The sequence below is a fragment of the Ailuropoda melanoleuca genome, chromosome X (genome assembly GCF_002007445.2).
Source record: "Ailuropoda melanoleuca isolate Jingjing chromosome X, ASM200744v2, whole genome shotgun sequence".
Lineage (NCBI taxonomy): Eukaryota > Metazoa > Chordata > Mammalia > Carnivora > Ursidae > Ailuropoda > Ailuropoda melanoleuca.
In genome coordinates this window covers 53,266,598-53,283,943 of record NC_048238.1, presented here as the reverse complement: position 1 = coordinate 53,283,943, position 17,346 = coordinate 53,266,598, and the positions used below count along the sequence as shown (strand labels likewise).

General features: G+C 44.8%; 1 protein-coding gene across 1 annotated transcript; it reads right to left on the bottom strand.

The window, feature by feature from the left end:
- Positions 1-2,091: 2,091 nt before the first annotated feature.
- On the bottom strand, positions 2,092-16,273 carry PIN4 (peptidylprolyl cis/trans isomerase, NIMA-interacting 4). Its single transcript, XM_002925497.4, has 4 exons — positions 16,118-16,273; positions 13,505-13,578; positions 2,853-2,972; positions 2,092-2,269 (listed from the first exon to the last, which is right to left on the bottom strand). The coding sequence occupies exons 1-4, from the start codon at positions 16,158-16,160 to the stop codon at positions 2,111-2,113; spliced, it is 396 nt and encodes a 131-aa protein (XP_002925543.1). The 5' UTR covers positions 16,161-16,273; the 3' UTR covers positions 2,092-2,110.
- Positions 16,274-17,346: the final 1,073 nt, after the last annotated feature.

Genomic DNA, 17,346 nt, shown 5'->3' with positions numbered 1-17,346 from the left:
AGTCGGTGAAGCATCTGCCTGTGGCTCAGGTCATGATCCCAGGGTCCTGGGATCGAGCCCCACATCAGGCTCCCTGCTCGGCAGGGAATCTGCTTCTCCTACCCTGCCATTCCCTCCACTGTGCTCTCTGGCTCTATCTCTGTCAAATAAAATCTTTAAAAATAAATAAATATATGAATTGTATACAGAAGTTTAAAAACTACAGTTAATCCTTGAACAACGTGGGGGTCAGGGGTACCCAGCTCCCCATACAGTGGAAAATCTACATACAGCTTTTGACTCCTCAGAAATTAACTACTAATAGCCTACTGTTGACCGGAGGCCTTACTGAGAACATAAACAGCTGATGAGCATATTTTTCATGTTATCTGTATTACATACTGTATTCCTACAGTAAAGTAAGCTAGAGAAAAAGTTTAAGGAAGTCATAAGGAAAATACATTTATAGTACTATACTGTGTTTATCAAGAAAATCTAAGTGGACCCACACAGTTCAAATCTGTATTCAAGGGTCAACTGTGTTTTGATTACTATTTCAGTATAATTGGTATCCTTTGTAATCCTACGTATCTTACTTTATGCATTTATTTTTTTAAAGATTTTACTTATTTAACAGCACAAGCAGGAGCAGCAGGCAGAGGGAGAGGGAGAAGCAGACTCCCCACTAAGACGAGGGGCTGATGCGGGACTTGATGCCAGGACCCTGGGATCATGACCTGAGCCGAAGGCAGACACTTGACTGAGCCACTCAGGCGCCCCAAAAGACACGGTTTTGAATGGGGGTTTTAAAAGTTTCAGCTTACGCCCTCTATTTTGAACGTCTCTCAGTATCATCCTGGTACGTCTGTACTCAGGGACTGGGACATCCGTTCATTAGTCTGCTCAGTGGGGAAAATCTCATGGAGGCATAACCTGCTGGAGATGCTCAGAAACTCCTCTAAAATAAGAAATTTACATGTCAAATGCAGTTGAGCGAGAGCACAGTGTGTTCAGAGAATCACTGTTAAGAATCACATGGTTGTATTGGCCAAGTTTTATTTTATTTAAAGACAATTTTTTTTTTTTTTAGGTAGGCTAGTGTGAAGCCTAACACGGTGCAGCTCAAGACCCAAGCTGAGATCAAGAGCCGGATGCTTAACTGACTGAGCCACCCAGGCGCCCCTGGCAAAATTTTATTTTTTGAAGCAGTCTAGTAGTTTTAATATTCTTTGTACTTTCTTGGAGGTCATACATATGGCACTGTAAAATTAGAAAATGCAGATACACAGAATACTGGCTGCTTAGTCTAGTACAAACAACTGGTAGAAGAACTGATTGTCTTTTTTCCTCCAAGAAAGTTTTATTTAAAAAGAAGAGTTCATAATGATTTCACTCATATGTGGAATTTAAGAAACACAGAGGAAGAGAAGGAAAAATAAGGCAAAAACAGAAGAGGCAAACCGTAAGAGACTCTTAACCATAGGAAACAAGCTGAGAATTGCTGGAGGGAGGCAGGTAGGGGTAAAGGGGTAACTGGGTGATGGGCATTAAGGAGGGCACGTGATGAAACGAACACTGGGTGTCACAAGCAACTGATGAGTCAGTCACTAAATTCTACCCCTGAGACTAATAATACACTGTATGTTAACTAAATTGAACTTAAATAAAAAATATAAAAAAAGAAGAGTTCATTAAAAACAGAGGTCAGGGGCACCTGGGTGGCTCAGCCAGTTAAGCATCTGCCTTCAGCTCAGGTCATGATCCTGGGGTCCCGGGATCAAGCCCATTGTCGGGCTCCCTGCTCAGGGGAAGCCTGCTTCTTCCTCTTGCCCCTGCTTGTGTACTCTCTCAAATAAATAAAATCTTTAAAAAAATAAATAAACAAAAGAGTAATGTTGACTGGGCATTATGTCGTGTATAGTATTAAGACAATGGAGCTAATCACTGTCCCCACAAATCCGACTGAGCCAGCCAGGTGCCCCTGCTTGACTTAACTGTGAGAACACCTGCTCCAGTGTATGCTAACCTCTCTCCACCTCATTTTGAGCCTACAAAGCCATGACGACAGAGTTCATAAAATACCTCTTAAATAAACAGAACGTATAAAACACATTCAGTCTTTCATACAATTTTATTTTTTCCCTTCAACCATAATAATATGATATCCAAATTTTGTCTTAACTGGAGGGTCTGTAAACACAGGCTTATCCAGTCCACTTACAGGCAAGGCAAATGCTGCTTCTTGAAACGGTCCCACCATGGAACCTCTGGTCATCCAACCCAAGTCGCCCTGAAAAACCCAAAAGATACGTGATGTCAGGTGGTCCTGAAGAGGAAACAGTTCTACGGTAGCTCAAGAATTTCCCGACACGAACGCTAAGGTCCTGGGTTTATTCACCTGGGCTGTAAAGCAGTGGGCTCACCAAGGACGAGTGAGTGGGAGAGATCCAACCCTGGACTGAACACATACGCACTCACAATGTTGCTAGATGTCTGTCAGCTGTGCCAGTTTGGTAATGCCTAAGTTTTAGACACAGGTGACCTGTACGTAACTGTTCACAAGTTGGACATCTCTGCTTTTAAGATCTTTAAGCCAAGATATGGCTAAAATTAATGGCGGACCATAAATAATCCCTACTGCTGTGTGTCCTCCATGGGGGAGAGATCTTTTTTTTTTAAGATTTGTTTATTTTAGAGAGAGAGCACGAGCGGGGAGGGGCAGAGGGAGAGGGAGAATCTCAAGCAGACTTTGCACTGAGCAGAGCCTGACGCGGGGCTCGATCCCAGGCCAAAACCAAGAGTCAGATGCTTAACTGACTGCGCCACCCAAGCTCCTGTGGGAGAGATCATTTAACGTGACAACAGCACCATACCCCCTGCCTGGCTTTATCTTCACTATACTGTGTGGCCACTTCACTGAATCGCATTCCAGACTTCAACTTTTCCATGGCTTCCATGATTTTCCCATGTTTTTCACACAGGATGTGTCTGACCTGCAAGGAAAAAGTATGTTCACATAGTATCTGGGAGACCCAAACGATTCCCTTTCTCACAGTGCAGCACTCATGTCTGGATTACCCCCACCTGATGTGGAAAACACACATCAGGTTCATGGCAACGGAAAATCCTGGAAGTCTGCTCAGTTGGGCGCCAGCCACAAACCCATTTCCCACATCAAGACATGATCTCAGAACTCTGTCTGAGATGGCAAATGGGCACCGGCTGGGGGAAGCTCCCACCTTTACCATTTACTTCAGTGGTAACAGGAAGAGGGACATAATGGTTGAAAGCCTGGGCCCGTGAGTCAAATCCCAGCTCTGTTGTATGATCGTAGGCATCTTCTTAAACCTCCAAGTGTTTCCCCATTTGTGCCCCGAGATAATAACAATGCCTAAGTGTTCTCATAGGGTTGTGAAGACAGAGATAACACAGTTAGTACTCAATAAAGGTTAGCTGTTACTTCATCATAGTGAGGAAGATATTAAAAAACTCACTAGGAAATCCTTTTTACCAAAAGAGGCCCAATGTTATAAAGCCTATTCCCAATTCAGCACTGAAAAAGTATTGTATGTTCATTAAGAATACTCAACCCCACAAAAGTGTTCAAATCTGACCTATGTTTACATAAAGCCATGTTGTTTTTTAAAAAAACAAATCACTCTATCTTTAAAAATGATTTTGTCAAGGTAGCTAGCTGTTCTGCAGGGTTCCCAATTTCTCAAACACAATCCCCGGTTTCCTATAGTAAATGATACACTGGGATGGGGACTAAAGGTGTCTCCCTTATAAATGTAGAGACAAGCAAATCAAGGTTGGCCTCAGGGTTTGACTCCTAACACTAGAGGCAAGGGGATTCTAGGCCCACAGGCATAACTTGCTGACTGGAGGAGTGACACAGGAGATAGGAACACAGCAAAATAAGAATTGGTCAAAAGGCAGGGCTCAGAGAGGCAAACTTCTATAGAATGTGTCCAGCACTGTCCAGGGAAGACAGGGACAAACAGTCTGGACACTAGAGAGATACATGTGAAACAAGGATGGTTTGTCAGACCTTGGCTTGGCCTAGCTACAACTGCTTCAAGAACGCCTCCCTCTTTATGGTTCCACACTCGCAAAGCAACTTTCTGGTTGGTTCAATTACTGGCAAATGAATGACAGTATTTATGATCACAGAGAGGGGGTCCCGCCCAACACTTCGCAAGTGAATACACAAGTACTCTGGTCTGGACAGCCTGGCAGATTAGACATACGAGGCTATAGTAGCCACGGGCTCTGCAATGTGACTGGCCAACCGGCAACTGTGGAGGACGGCAGCTTAGAGAGAGCCAGCCCTAGACAGGGTTTGGGAGATCAGCGTGGAAGCAGTAAGCTGACACTACACGACGTGAGGAGATGACCCAGGGAGGCTACAGTGAATGAGAAGAGGAGAAACGCAGGCTAAAGACATCCTTGGAGAATATGGACTTTTAAGCCGTAAGCCAACAAAGATGATCAATGAGCAGAGCACAAAGGAAAGGCCAGATGGGTAGGGGAGAAAGGCGTGGTAACAGACACCAAGGCAAAAGACAGTTTATTTCTTTTTTTTTTTAAAGATTTTATTTATTTATTTATTTGAGAGAGTGAGAGAGCACAAGCAGGGGGTGGAGCAGAGGGAGAAGCAGGCTCCCCGCTGAGCACTGAGCCTGACGCAGGGCTCGATCCCAGGACCCTGGGATCCTGACCTGAGCCAAAGGCAGACTCTTAACCTGCTGAGCCACCCGGGCGCCCCACAAAGACAGTTTCAAGAAGGAAATAGTCAACAGGCTTAAATGCTGCAGAGTGATCAGGGAAGAAGTAAATCAATTTAGCACTGAGTGATCGATGACTTTAGCAAAAGCCGTTTCCAAAGAGCAGAAAGTGCAGAAGCCAGACAGTGGCGGGTGGACAAAAGAAGTGATGCGAAGCGGGAGGGGGGTACTCCCCCAGCTGAGTCAGAAAAGGAGAACGAGCTCTTATCAGAAGAAAAAGGTCACAGACTCGTATCTATTTAAAGGTCCTTGGGCATAATCTCAGAATGAAGGGAAAGATGCAGTAAAGAGCAAAAGGCTGAAGACAGCAACAAAGAGCGTGGAGCTAATGAAGGAGCCAGGCGTGGCATTCAGAGCACTGCTTGCAAAACTCATTGGCCTTAGAGGACGAAAGCTGAGAAGACAGAAGAGGGAGGTGCGGGTGAAGAGAACTTTGTTGGGAGGGGGCTGGAAAGCCACTGAGTTCTTGATGACAGGTCTGGTTTCCATTTTCGTGTGAAAATTTAACAATATTTACAAGTTAGTATTTGCAAGGTACCATGTGAAGCACTTCCCATGAGTTCTCACGTGAACTCCTCACACCAATCCCGTAAGACTAGATCAGTTTCTCAACCCCGGCAGCACATGAGAATCATCCTCAGCACTGCTAAAAAATCCATCAAGGTCCACACCTCACCCCCTGGAGATTCTGAGGCAGCTGGTCTGGGGGGGGGACCCCAGGGAATCAGTAGTTTTAGAAGCTGTCTGGGGGAATCCGCCATACACCAGGGCTGAGAACCACTGCATGGAGTTATCTGCTGGCTGACTAGAGGAGGGTAGTGCGCAGTTGATGGTGAGTGGCAAAGGACTGCGGCGCAGTACGGAGGGCCTAACTAACGTGAGAGACCAGGAATTACTGGTCCCAATTCCTGAGGCCGTGTGACTTTGCAGCAGGGCCCAACACCTCTGGGTTTAAATGCAAAGGAAGACCACCACCGGACCGATCCTGAGTTGTAGTTTGGCAGGAGGATGCAGCAGATGGCCAAAAGGAGAAAGAGTCGGGGCTCCCAGATCCAGTGCTCAAGCTCGCTGATCTAATTTCCAGCTTACAGGACATACGGGGCTTGGACAGCAGACACGAAGCCTGGGAGGAGGTGGGGAGAACAGGTGGGCTCGAGGGCTTGAGGTCTACGTGCAGAGAAGAACAGAACAAGATTGGGGGAGGCAGGAAGTGAAGGGGAAGGAGGGAAGCTATGGTTGGCAGGTGTATTTCAGTATCTGGACAGCTCCAGAGACACAGGGCAGGGTGTGGGCCAGAAGTGGGGTTGAAAGCAGAAGGGCAGAGGTCGGAAAAAGATGGCGGAGGAGTACGGGACCTTTATTCAGCTGGTCCCCTGAATCAAGCGGGATATCTACCAGAACATCCTGAACACCCACGAAATCAGCCTGAGACGAGGAAGATACATCTGGATCTCTACAAACGAACATCTCCAGCGCCCTGTATTGAGGTACAAAGTGGGAAGCCATGAATCTGCGCACAGATAACGGAAGATAAACAGAAGGAGGAGGGAGCCTCCGCGCTCGGGCACCGGGAAGCGGTAGCCACCTGCACTGCGGAGCGGGCTGACTCACTGACCGGCACCCACGAGAGCAGACTGAGACTGTGAGCCTGGCAACACGCGTGCGACCAGACTGAAAACTGGAGCTCCGGAGCGAATCTGGCAGAAATTAAAAATGCTATGAATCAAATACACTCTAAACTAGACGCTCTGACGGCCAGGGTAAATGAGGCAGAAGAATGAATTAGTGAACTGGAGGATGCGATGGTAGAAGAGAAAGTAAAAATGGAAACGTGGCTCAAAAAAATCCAATCTCAAGAATGTAGATGATGGGAGATTACTGACTCAATGAAACGTTCCAATGTCAGAATCATCGGCATCCCGGAGGGGGTGGAGAAAGAGAGAGGTCTAGAAGAGATATTTGAACAAAGTGTAGCTGAGAATTTCCCTAATCTGGCAAAAGAAGCAAGCATTCGTGTCCAAGAGGCAGAGAGGACCCCTCCCAAGATCAATGAGAACAGACCTACACCACCTCACAGCATAGCGCAATTCGCAAATCTTAGATCCAAGGATACAGTATTGAAAGCGGCCAGGGGGAAGAGAATCCTAACGTATAGAGGGAAGAACATCAGAATAACGTCAGACCTGTCTACAGAGACCTGGCAGGCTAGGAAAGGTGGGCAAGGCATATTCAAAGCTCTAACTGAGAAGAACATGCAGCCAAGGATCCCTTATCCAGCAAGGCTGTCATTCAGAACTGATGAAGAGACAAGGACCTTCCAAGACCAGCAGAAACTGAAAGAATTTGTGACCACCAAGCTGGCCCTACAAGAAATATTAAGGGGGGTTCTATAAAAGTAAAAAGACCCCAAGAGTGATACAGAACAGAAATTTACAATCTATAGAAAATAGACTTCACAGGCAACAGGACATCATTAAAATCATATCTCTCAATAATCACTCTCAATATGAATGGCCTAAATGCTTCCATAAAATGCCACAGGGTTGCAGACTGGATAAAAAGACAGGACCCATCTATATGCTGTCTACAAGAGACTCATTTTGAACCTAAGGATACATCCAGACTGAAAGCGAAGGGATGGAGAACCATTTTTCATGCCAGTGGACCTCAAAAGAAAGCTGGGGTAGCAATTCTCGTATCAGACAGATTAGATTTTAAGCTAAAGACTGTAGTGAGAGATACAGAAGGACACTATATTATTCTTAAAGGATGTATCCAACAAGTGGATATGACAATTATGAATATCTATGCCCCCAACAGGGGAGCAGCAAGATACACAAGCCAACTCTTTTTTTTTTTTAAAGATTTTATTTATTTATTCGACAGAGATAGAGACAGCCAGCGAGAGAGGGAACACAAGCAGGGGGAGTGGGAGAGGAAGAAGCAAGCTCATAGCGGAGGAGCCTGATGTGGGGCTCGATCCCATAACAGCAGGATCACGCCCTGAGCTGAAGGCAGACGCTTAACTGCTGTGCCACCCAAGCGCCCCCACAAGCCAACTCTTAACCAGAATAAAGAGACATATAGATAATAATACGTTAATCGTAGGGGACCTCAACACTCCACTCTCAGCAATAGACATATCACCTAAGCAGAAAATCAAGAAAGAAACAAGAGCTTTGAATGACATACTGGACCAGATGGACCTCATAGATATATACAGAACAGTACACCCCAGAACAACAGAATACTCATTCTTTTCGAATGCACATGGAACTTTCTCCAGAATAGACCATATACTGGATCACAAAACAGGTCTCAACCGATACCAAAAGACTGAGATTATTCCCTGCATACTCTCAGACCACAATGCTTTGAAACTGGAACTCAATCACAAGGAAAAATTTGGAAGAAACTCAAACACTTGGAAACTAAGAACCATCCTGCTTAAGAATGACTGGGTAAACAAGGGAATTAAAAATGAGATTAAGCTATTTTTGGAAACCAATGAGAATGAAAACACATTGGTCCAAAACCTATGGGACACTGCAAAGGCAGTCCTAAGGGGAAAATACATAGCCATCCAAGCCTCACTCAAAAGAATAGAAAAATCTAAAATGAAGTTTTTATATTCTCACCTCAAGAAGGTGGAACACGAACAGAAGAACAGGCCTAACCCACACAGGAGAAAGCAGATGATCAAGATTAGAGGAGAGATCAATGAATTAGAAACCAGGAGCACAGTAGAGCAGATCAACAGAACTAGAAGCTGGTTCTTTGAAAGAATAAATAAGATAGATAAGCCACTGGCCAGACTTATTCAAAAGAATAGAGAAAGGACCCAAATTAGTAAAATTAGGAATGAAAGGGGAGAGATCACGACCAACACCAATGAAATAGAAAGGATCATTAGAAACTTTTATCAACAGCTTTATGCCAATCAATTAAACAACCTGGAAGAAATGGATGCCTTCCTGGAAACCTATAAACTACCAAGACTGAAACAGGAAGAAATTGATTATTTAAACAGACCGATTAATTATGAAGAGATTGAAGCAGTGATCAAAAACCTCCCCAAAAACAAGAGTCCAGGGCCTGACCGATTCCCAGGGGAATTTTACCAACCATTCAAAGCAGAAATAATACCTGTTCTCCTGAAGCTGTTTCAAAAAGTAGAAACAGAAGGAAAGCTACCAAACTCATTCTATGAGGCCAATATTACCTTGATCCCCAAACCAGGCAAAGACCCCATCAAAAAGGAGAATTATAGACTGATATCCCTGATGAATATGGACGCCAAAATTCTCAACAAGATCCTAGCTAATAGGATCCAACAGTACATTAAAAGGATTATCCATCACGATTAAGTGGGATTCATCCCTGGGATGCAAGGGTGGTTCAACATTCGCAAAGCGATCAGTGTGATAGATCATATCAACAAGAAAAGAGTCAAGAACCATATGATCCTCTCAATTGATGCAGAAAAAGCATTTGACAAAATACAGCATCTTTTCCTGATTAAAACTCTTCGGAGTGTAGGGATAGAGGGTACATTCCTCAATTTCATAAAAGCCATCCATGAAAAGCCTACAGCGAATATCATTCTCAATGGGGAAAAGCTGGAAGCCTTTTCCTTAAGATCAAGGAACACGACAAGGATGCCCACTCTCGCCACTATTATTCAACATAGTACTACTAGTCCTTGCAACAGCAATCAGACAACAAAAAGGGATCAAAGGTATCCAAATCGGCAAAGAAGAAGTCAAACTGTCTCTCTTCGCAGATGACATGATACTCTACATGGAAACCCTAAAAGACTCCACCCCCAAATTACTAGAACTTATAGAGCAATTCAGTAACATGGCGGGATACAAAATCAGTGCTCAGAAATCAGTTGCATTTCTATACACCAACAATGAGACTGAAGAAAGAAAAATGAGGGAATCAATCCCATTTACAATAGCACCAAAAATCATACGATAAGGGGCGCCTGGGTGGCACAGCGGTTAAGCGTCTGCCTTCGGCTCAGGGCGTGATCCCGGCGTTATGGGATCGAGCCCCACATCAGGCTCTTCTGCTATGAGCCTGCTTCTTCCTCTCCCACTCCCCCTGCTTGTGTTCCCTCTCTCTGGCTGTCTCTATCTCTGTCGAATAAATAAAAAATAAAATCTAAAAAAAAAAAAAAAAAATCATACGATATCTCGGAATTAACTTAACCAGGGAGGTAAAGGATCTATATTCTAGAAACTACAGATCACTCTTGAAAGACATTGAAGAAGACACAAAAAGATGGAAAACCATTCCAAGCTCATGGATCAGAAGAATAAACAGTAAAATGTCCATGCTACCCAGAGCAATCTACACTTTCAACGCTATCCCGATCAAAATACCAATGACATGTTTCAAAGAGCTGGAACAAACAGCCCTTAAATTTGTGTGGAACCAGAAAAGGCCCCGAATCGCCAAGGAATTGTTGAAAACGAAAAACAAAGCTGGGGGCATCACGTTGCCGGATTTCAAGCTATACTACAAAGCTGTGATCACAAAGACAGCATGGTACTGGCACAAAAACAGACACACAGACCATGGAACAGAATAGAGACCCCAGAAATGGACCCTTGGCTCTATGGGCAACTAATCTTTGACAAAGCAGGAAAAAACACGCAGTGGAAAAAAGCCTCTTCAATAAATGGTGCTGGGAAAACTGGACGGCTATATGCAAAAGAATGAAACTTGACCACTCTCTCACACCATACACAAAGATAAACTCCAAATGGATGAAAGACCTCGATGTGAGACAGGAATCCATCAAATTCCTAGAGGAGAACACAGGCTGCAACCTCTTTGACATCGGCCACAGCAACTTTTTTTGTGACACATCTCCAAAGGCAAGAGATACAAAAGAAAAAATGAACTTGTGGGACTTCATCAAGATAAAAAGCTTCTGCACAGCCAAGGAAACAGTCCAAAAAACTAAGAGGCAGCCCACGGAATGGGAGAAGATATTTGCAAATGACACTACAGATAAAAGACTGGTATCCAAGATCTACAAAGGACTTCTCAAACTCAATACACAACAAATAATCAAATCAAAAAATGGGCAGAAGATATGAACAGACACTTTTCCAACGAAGACATACAAATGGCTAACAGACAGATGAAAAAATGTTGAAAATCATTAGCCATCAGGGAAATTCAAATCAAATCCACCTTGAGATACCAGCTTACGCCAGTCAGAACGGCAAAAATTGACAAGGCAAGAAACAACAAATGTTGGAGAGGATGTGGAGAAAGGGGATCCCTCTTACACTGTTGGTGGGAATGCAAGTTGGTACAGCCACTTTGGAAAACAGTGTGGAGGTCCCTTAAAAAGTTAAAAATAGAGCTACCCTAAGNGGAGGTCCCTTAAAAAGTTAAAAATAGAGCTACCCTAAGATCCAGCCATTGCACTACTGGGTATTTACCCCAAAAATACAGACATAGTGAGGAGAACGGCCATATGCACCCCAATGTTCATAGCAGCATTGTCCACAATAGCTAAATTGTGGAAGGAGCCAAGATGCCCATCAACAGACGAATGGATAAAGATGATGTGGTCCATCTGAGGGCTTCAGAGGGGAGGGGGGTGGGGGACTGGGCTAGGCTGGTGATGGGTATTAAGGAGGGCACATATTGCACAGTGCTGGGTGTTATATGCAACTAATGAATCATGGAAAACTACATCAAAAACTAAGGATGTACTGTATGGTGACTAACATAACATAATAAAAAAATATTTAAAAAAACAGAAAGAAGAAGGGCAGGATGTGGAAGGAGCATAGCCCCTGAAAGGCCAGAGGGTTCCAGGGTCCTCTCCCTGCTGGGACCTTTACAAACACTGGAAACAATCCAGACGCCCTCTGCTAAGTGAACAATTAGACATCATATGTCATTATCCGTTCCATGGCACACTACTCAGCCATATAAAGGAACAGACTTCTGGTTCATGCAACAACTTGAATGAGATCTCCAGAGAATTATGCTGACAGTGGAAAAAGCCAGAAGGTTATATACTGCATCATTCTGTTCATGTGACATTCTTGAAATTATAAAATTACAGAAATGGAGAACAGAGTAGTCGCTGCCAGGGTTAAGGATGGAGGGAAGGTAGGGGAGAGTCGTGGGCATGGCTATAAAAAGGCAACAAGAGGGATCCTCGGGGTGATGGAAACGTTCTTTATCTTTACTGTATCAGTGTCAATCTCCTGGTTGTGCTATTGTTCTGGAGTCTGACGTAGGATGTTACCACTGGGGAAACAGGGTAAAAGGTAACGTGTGTACGTGTGTGTGTGTGTGTGTGTGTGTGTTTACAACTGAGTGTGAGTCTAAAATTGTCTCAAAAGAAAAAGCTTAACAAGAGAATTTAGCTCTAATCAACTTTCCTATCTGATTACAGGTCACTTCTTTCTACCTACCTCAGGCAAAGCCAAACTGAACTTTTTTTTTCCAGAAAGGGCAAGTGTCTCTTTAAATTCATAGGCAGTGGAGCAGTCTCTTAGGCTGGGTGCTTGTAAAAGTCAGCACATGAGGTGAAAACTGCATGTGGCCACAATTACCCTACAACATCCCTTATGAAGATGCCCTACTGGAGACCAACACGTCAGCCCTCATTAAACCCAACAGGGCCTGTCTCGCCAGCCCGAGGCAACAATGACCACTTCCTCAGCGGAACACCAGATGCAGTCCTTGGTTGGTTTTTAGGGACCATGCTTCATGAAAACGGATCTTTGGATGCCAGAATCCCATTCCACATAATTGGATGCTCATCTGAGAACAGAGGTCAACTATGGAAAAGCAGATTCCTATCTCCCATCTCACTCTTTCTCTGGTTCATGGAGCAGGTGAGTGGGTAGAACGGCTCACACTATATTCTCTCTCTCTTTCTGGCTTCATGTGTGTGCCTGGATTTACAGGATGCAGCTGCACTACAACACTGATTATGCAGCAAGGAAATGTAGTCCTTTACCTAACTGCTCCAACTGCAGTGTGAGAAGAGAAACCATTGCTCACCTCCTCTTTTTTAAAATACCTAGAACTTCGTACACCGCTTGGTGCAGGGCAGATGTCACTAAATCCTTATGGAATGAATAAATCAAAGTACGGGATCCCATACCCTGACTGAAACATGGAAATTGCCTTGTTACATAGCACGAAGCAGTACAGGTCTGTCCGCAGACTGTATTTTCACAGGGCAGACACTCCTCCGGGACGAGGTCAAGTACTTCAAGTAATTATTTGTGATTGTCCCCCACCCATTTTTGTGGTCAGGGCCCTGGCCTGTTGCTTACCAGTGGGGGAGCTATTTGAGGAGACCTGTGCCTTTGCCTGTTTCTCTAAACCCTTGGTTTTATAAAACATCATTTCCTTCTGAGAAAGAGGTCATTCACTTACTTATTTTCTTCATACTCTGTATTGTTTCTTGAAACGTATGAAGTGTACATTTCAAGAAACAATAAGTATGAAGAAATTCGGGATGTTTGAGAGAGCGTTTGAGAAAACACTTAAAAGGAATTATCTTTCATACGTGAGACTGGTCCCTATCTTCCAATTTTATGTTATCTTGATTTTACATCAGTATTAGGCTAGCCTCTTAGAATGAGTTCAGCATACTGTCTTTCCCTTTCCTGGGTACCCAAATAACACATGTATGTATGTTATTTACATTTAACATGAAAAAAAAAAAAGAACGAGTGACTCACCTTTACTGCACTGCCACCACCTTTGGGACCCTGAGCCTTCTTGTCAGAACTGTCACTCCCAGAGGCTGCTCCCCCTTTAGAGAAGAGATCACAGGTACAAGTTTAAAATGCATGTTGATACTTACACAATTGGAGTGGATACTTCTGTTACAGCACCACGCTTCAAAAGGGCCCTCTGCCAGACCCTTACTACATGAGGCTAAATTCATCTGTGACTCACCTCTCTTAAAACAAAAAATTTGTGCCTGACATAAATCCTTTGTGGAAAAGGGACAGACAAATGAGAGTGGTGATGGATGAACGAGAGGGCCAAAAGCCTGGTCCAGATTCTCTGGACCCAATTTGAAATCCTGCCCTCTAAGAGCAAATCCCTGAGCTCTGGTAAGATGTCTAATTCTAATAAGCACTGCGACTATGTTTGAGTACTCACAATTCCAGTAAGTCAAATCTCCAAGAGTATGTTTTAAATAAAGATCAACTTTCCCACCATCCATATTTGGCTGAAGAATACATTCACGTCCAAATTCCTGGAGGCTCCAACATTGCCTGTTGATACCTTTCTAAGAAACGCTACTGATACTCAGATTAACAACCACTGATGGCATCTTACATTTTCCCACGATGTCACTTTGGCACTATGTCAACTTCCGTGTTCACGGCAGCATACTTAATGTTAGGAGCTGATGTTCGTAAGACCTATTGCTGGATTAAATGTTCAGTTCAATAAACATTTCTTAAATAACTACTGAGTTCAAGACACTGGAGATACAAAGATGAACAAGCCATGGTACCTTGCTTCATGGAGCTCGTAGTCTACCAGGGAAGACAGACATGTAAACAGATAATTTCAGAATGACCTATGATCTATGGACAGAAGGCTGTGGAAGCACAGAGGGCCATTATAGCCACTCACAGAAGGTTTCCTGGATGAGCAGAAGCGGACCAAATAAGGAAAGGACAAGAATGAGGAGACACTGCAGGGTGGTGGAACAGTGTGGTATGTGTTGGAAACTACGGATGAAGCCAAATCTGAGGTGGGAGCGTTGTGAGATAAGCCCAGGGGAGGGAGCTGAGAGTTGGGGCATGAGAGCCTCTGAATCCCAGAGAAACCTGCAATTTATCCTAGAAAAGGGAGCCACTGAAAAGTTTTAATCAAGAGACTCAATGTTACCTGAGTATCTCCAATGCCTAGCACCGTACCTGGCACACAACAGTTGTTCAATACAGGTCCAACTCAACTGAAAACCCAAAACACTGACCACCAAACGCCTAAGAAAATGTTACTGCCAAAGGAGCTTTATTACACCAAACTCTTAAGTGGGTTTGCTGTACGTTCACTCTCAAATGATGATGCCTTCCAGTCATCCCATCCTCTCCCCCACTGGACGCTGCCATCTGACTGCCACCTCACTCCCTTTGACTGAGGACTCTGGCAGCAGTTTCAGGATTTCTTTCCACCCTGACTCTCGCCATCATCTTGGATGACCTCACCACCTATGCTGAGGAACCATCCAACAAGCTAACTTCACACTTCCGGACCTCCCTCCCGAATGCCCGTGTCTTCTACACCGAGCCACCTGCTCCAGAGGACACATGATGGAACCATGCCACTGAGAACTAAAGGTTCAGTCTCCGGCTACAACTTCATGTTCTTCCAGCCTTCTCATGCCTCACTCCCACAACACTGGCTCTTTGGCTTCACAGAAACCGCTCCCCACTTCTGTACCTTTCTCCTGCTATGTTCTCCTAGACCGTGTAATTTCTGGACCCCATGCTTGATCATTTGTGTTCCCACTGGCACCCTTAATTACCTTGTTTTGCCATTCTATTATTGTCCAACAAACCCTCAACCCTAGCTCAAGGCTCCACCTAGCTCTTTCCAATCCTGTATTGTGCCAGTTGCAAGTTAACAGGTAAATCATGACTGTGGAGACTGTGCCCTCTACAAATTCATGGACTTCCAACCTTAGGCTCTCAGCCTTGAGAGCCGACCCTTTTATTAGTGTTTTGTTCCCTTTCCCATCACCTCCAATGGCCACTCCAAACCTTTACCACTCTCAAGACCCCACTCAGTCCCTGACCCTCAGTTTTAAAAATTACCCTTCCCTTCCACTTTAATAAGAAATTGAGGCCATTAATCATACCCCACAAACCCCACCCTCCACTCCGGCCCCAATTTTTACAACCACACCCATCCTCGTCTCTTTCCCTATGACCTCAAGCATAACGCGTTCCTTCTCCTATTTAAAGGCCAACTTCTCCACCTCTGCCCTGGACCCCATTTTCTCAAATCTCACTTCTCTGGACCCTTAGCTCCCTAACTCTACTGGATCCTTCACGTCAGCCTCGCTCTTAAGTTTTCCCCATTCTGAGAAACAAACAGAACATTCTTTTCATCCTTTGTGCTCTCCTATCTACCATCTAATTTCCATGCTTTTTTCAATTAAGGCTTTCCAGAGAAGTCGGCACTGTCTCCAACTTCTCATTTCCCGGTCAATCCTCTAGTCACGGGCCACCCACTGCCCCCGTCCCGGACCCCGGGGGTCGCGGGTCTGCTCCCTCCCCTCGCTCCTCACCCGACCCCATTCTCTCTGGTTCCTCTGGCCACTCTACCTTTCCCCCCTTTCCCGGAACCACTCTTTCCCTTGGGCGGCATCCTCGGAACTTGCGGCAGAAACCTCAGCGGCTTCGTTTGCCGCACAAAGCCCCTTCAGGCCCCGCGGGCATGTCCGGGACACATGCCTGAAAACGGCATCGAATCTGACCGTTTTTGCTGCGGCCCTGGAAGCAGGCATATTCTGGGGCAGACCCGGTCCTTGGGCCCTCGGACCAATGGAGCTGGAGATGGCTGGCCAATAAGAAGTTTGGGTCGGCTAGGGGGCGGAGCCAAAGGGAGAGCAGGGGCGGGAAACCCCGCCTTTGCGTTTTTTTGTTTCTTCTGTCATACGCCTTTCTTTGCGCCAGCTCCCATGCTCCCCCACTTCCTGGCCAGGCTCCTCCACGCGTGCGTAGTGGGTGGCGCGGGCCTCCGCAGTCCCTTGGCGCCGGCTCCAGCCAATCCCGCGGGGCCGCCAGACAAAGGGAAAGGAGGAAGAGCCGCGGTGGCTGCTCCCTCCTCCTGCTCCCTCCTACACTCAGGCCTGCTCTCCCTTGCGGGTTTTCACTTTTAAATTTTATTCTGCGTTTGTAGCTGATTGGATTTAAAAGGTAGTTTTATTTTTTTAAAAAAGGCTATTACCCCTCTGCCTCTTGCAGAACTCTTGTCATGGAGAAAAATTGGAAGCAGGCTAAATGCCCATTCGTAGGGTATTGCTTAAATAAATAATGTCTCAACCACACAAAAGGATGTGCGCCATTTAAGATGATGAGTGTAAAGCTGTCTGTAGAGACACAGGAAAGGGCCCTAAGGAGGGTTAGAGACCAAGCTATAGAATATGATACTTTTTTTTTTTTTAAGAAAAAGTGTGCTTATAAAAGGAAGGCTATCAAGCAAAATGTGACTGGTGGTGCTAATACAGGTTGTGTATGTTTCTGTGTATTTTCCCAAATGTCTATAATGGTGCAGCATAAATTAGTACTTAAAAGCATGGATTCTGGAGGTGGACTGCCTCACCTCCAATCCCTGTTCCACCATCTGGCTACTAACTCTGTGACCTTGAGGAAATTGCCTCATCCCTCTTTGGCTCAGTTTCATCATCTGTAAAATGGAGTTGCTGATAATAGTACCTACTTATAGGGTGTTAAGAGAATTAAACAAGTTCATATTTGTAAAGCACATAAACCAATGACTAACTCATAGAATGTTAGCTGAAGATGAATGAGTTTTGAATTTGTGTCCCCCA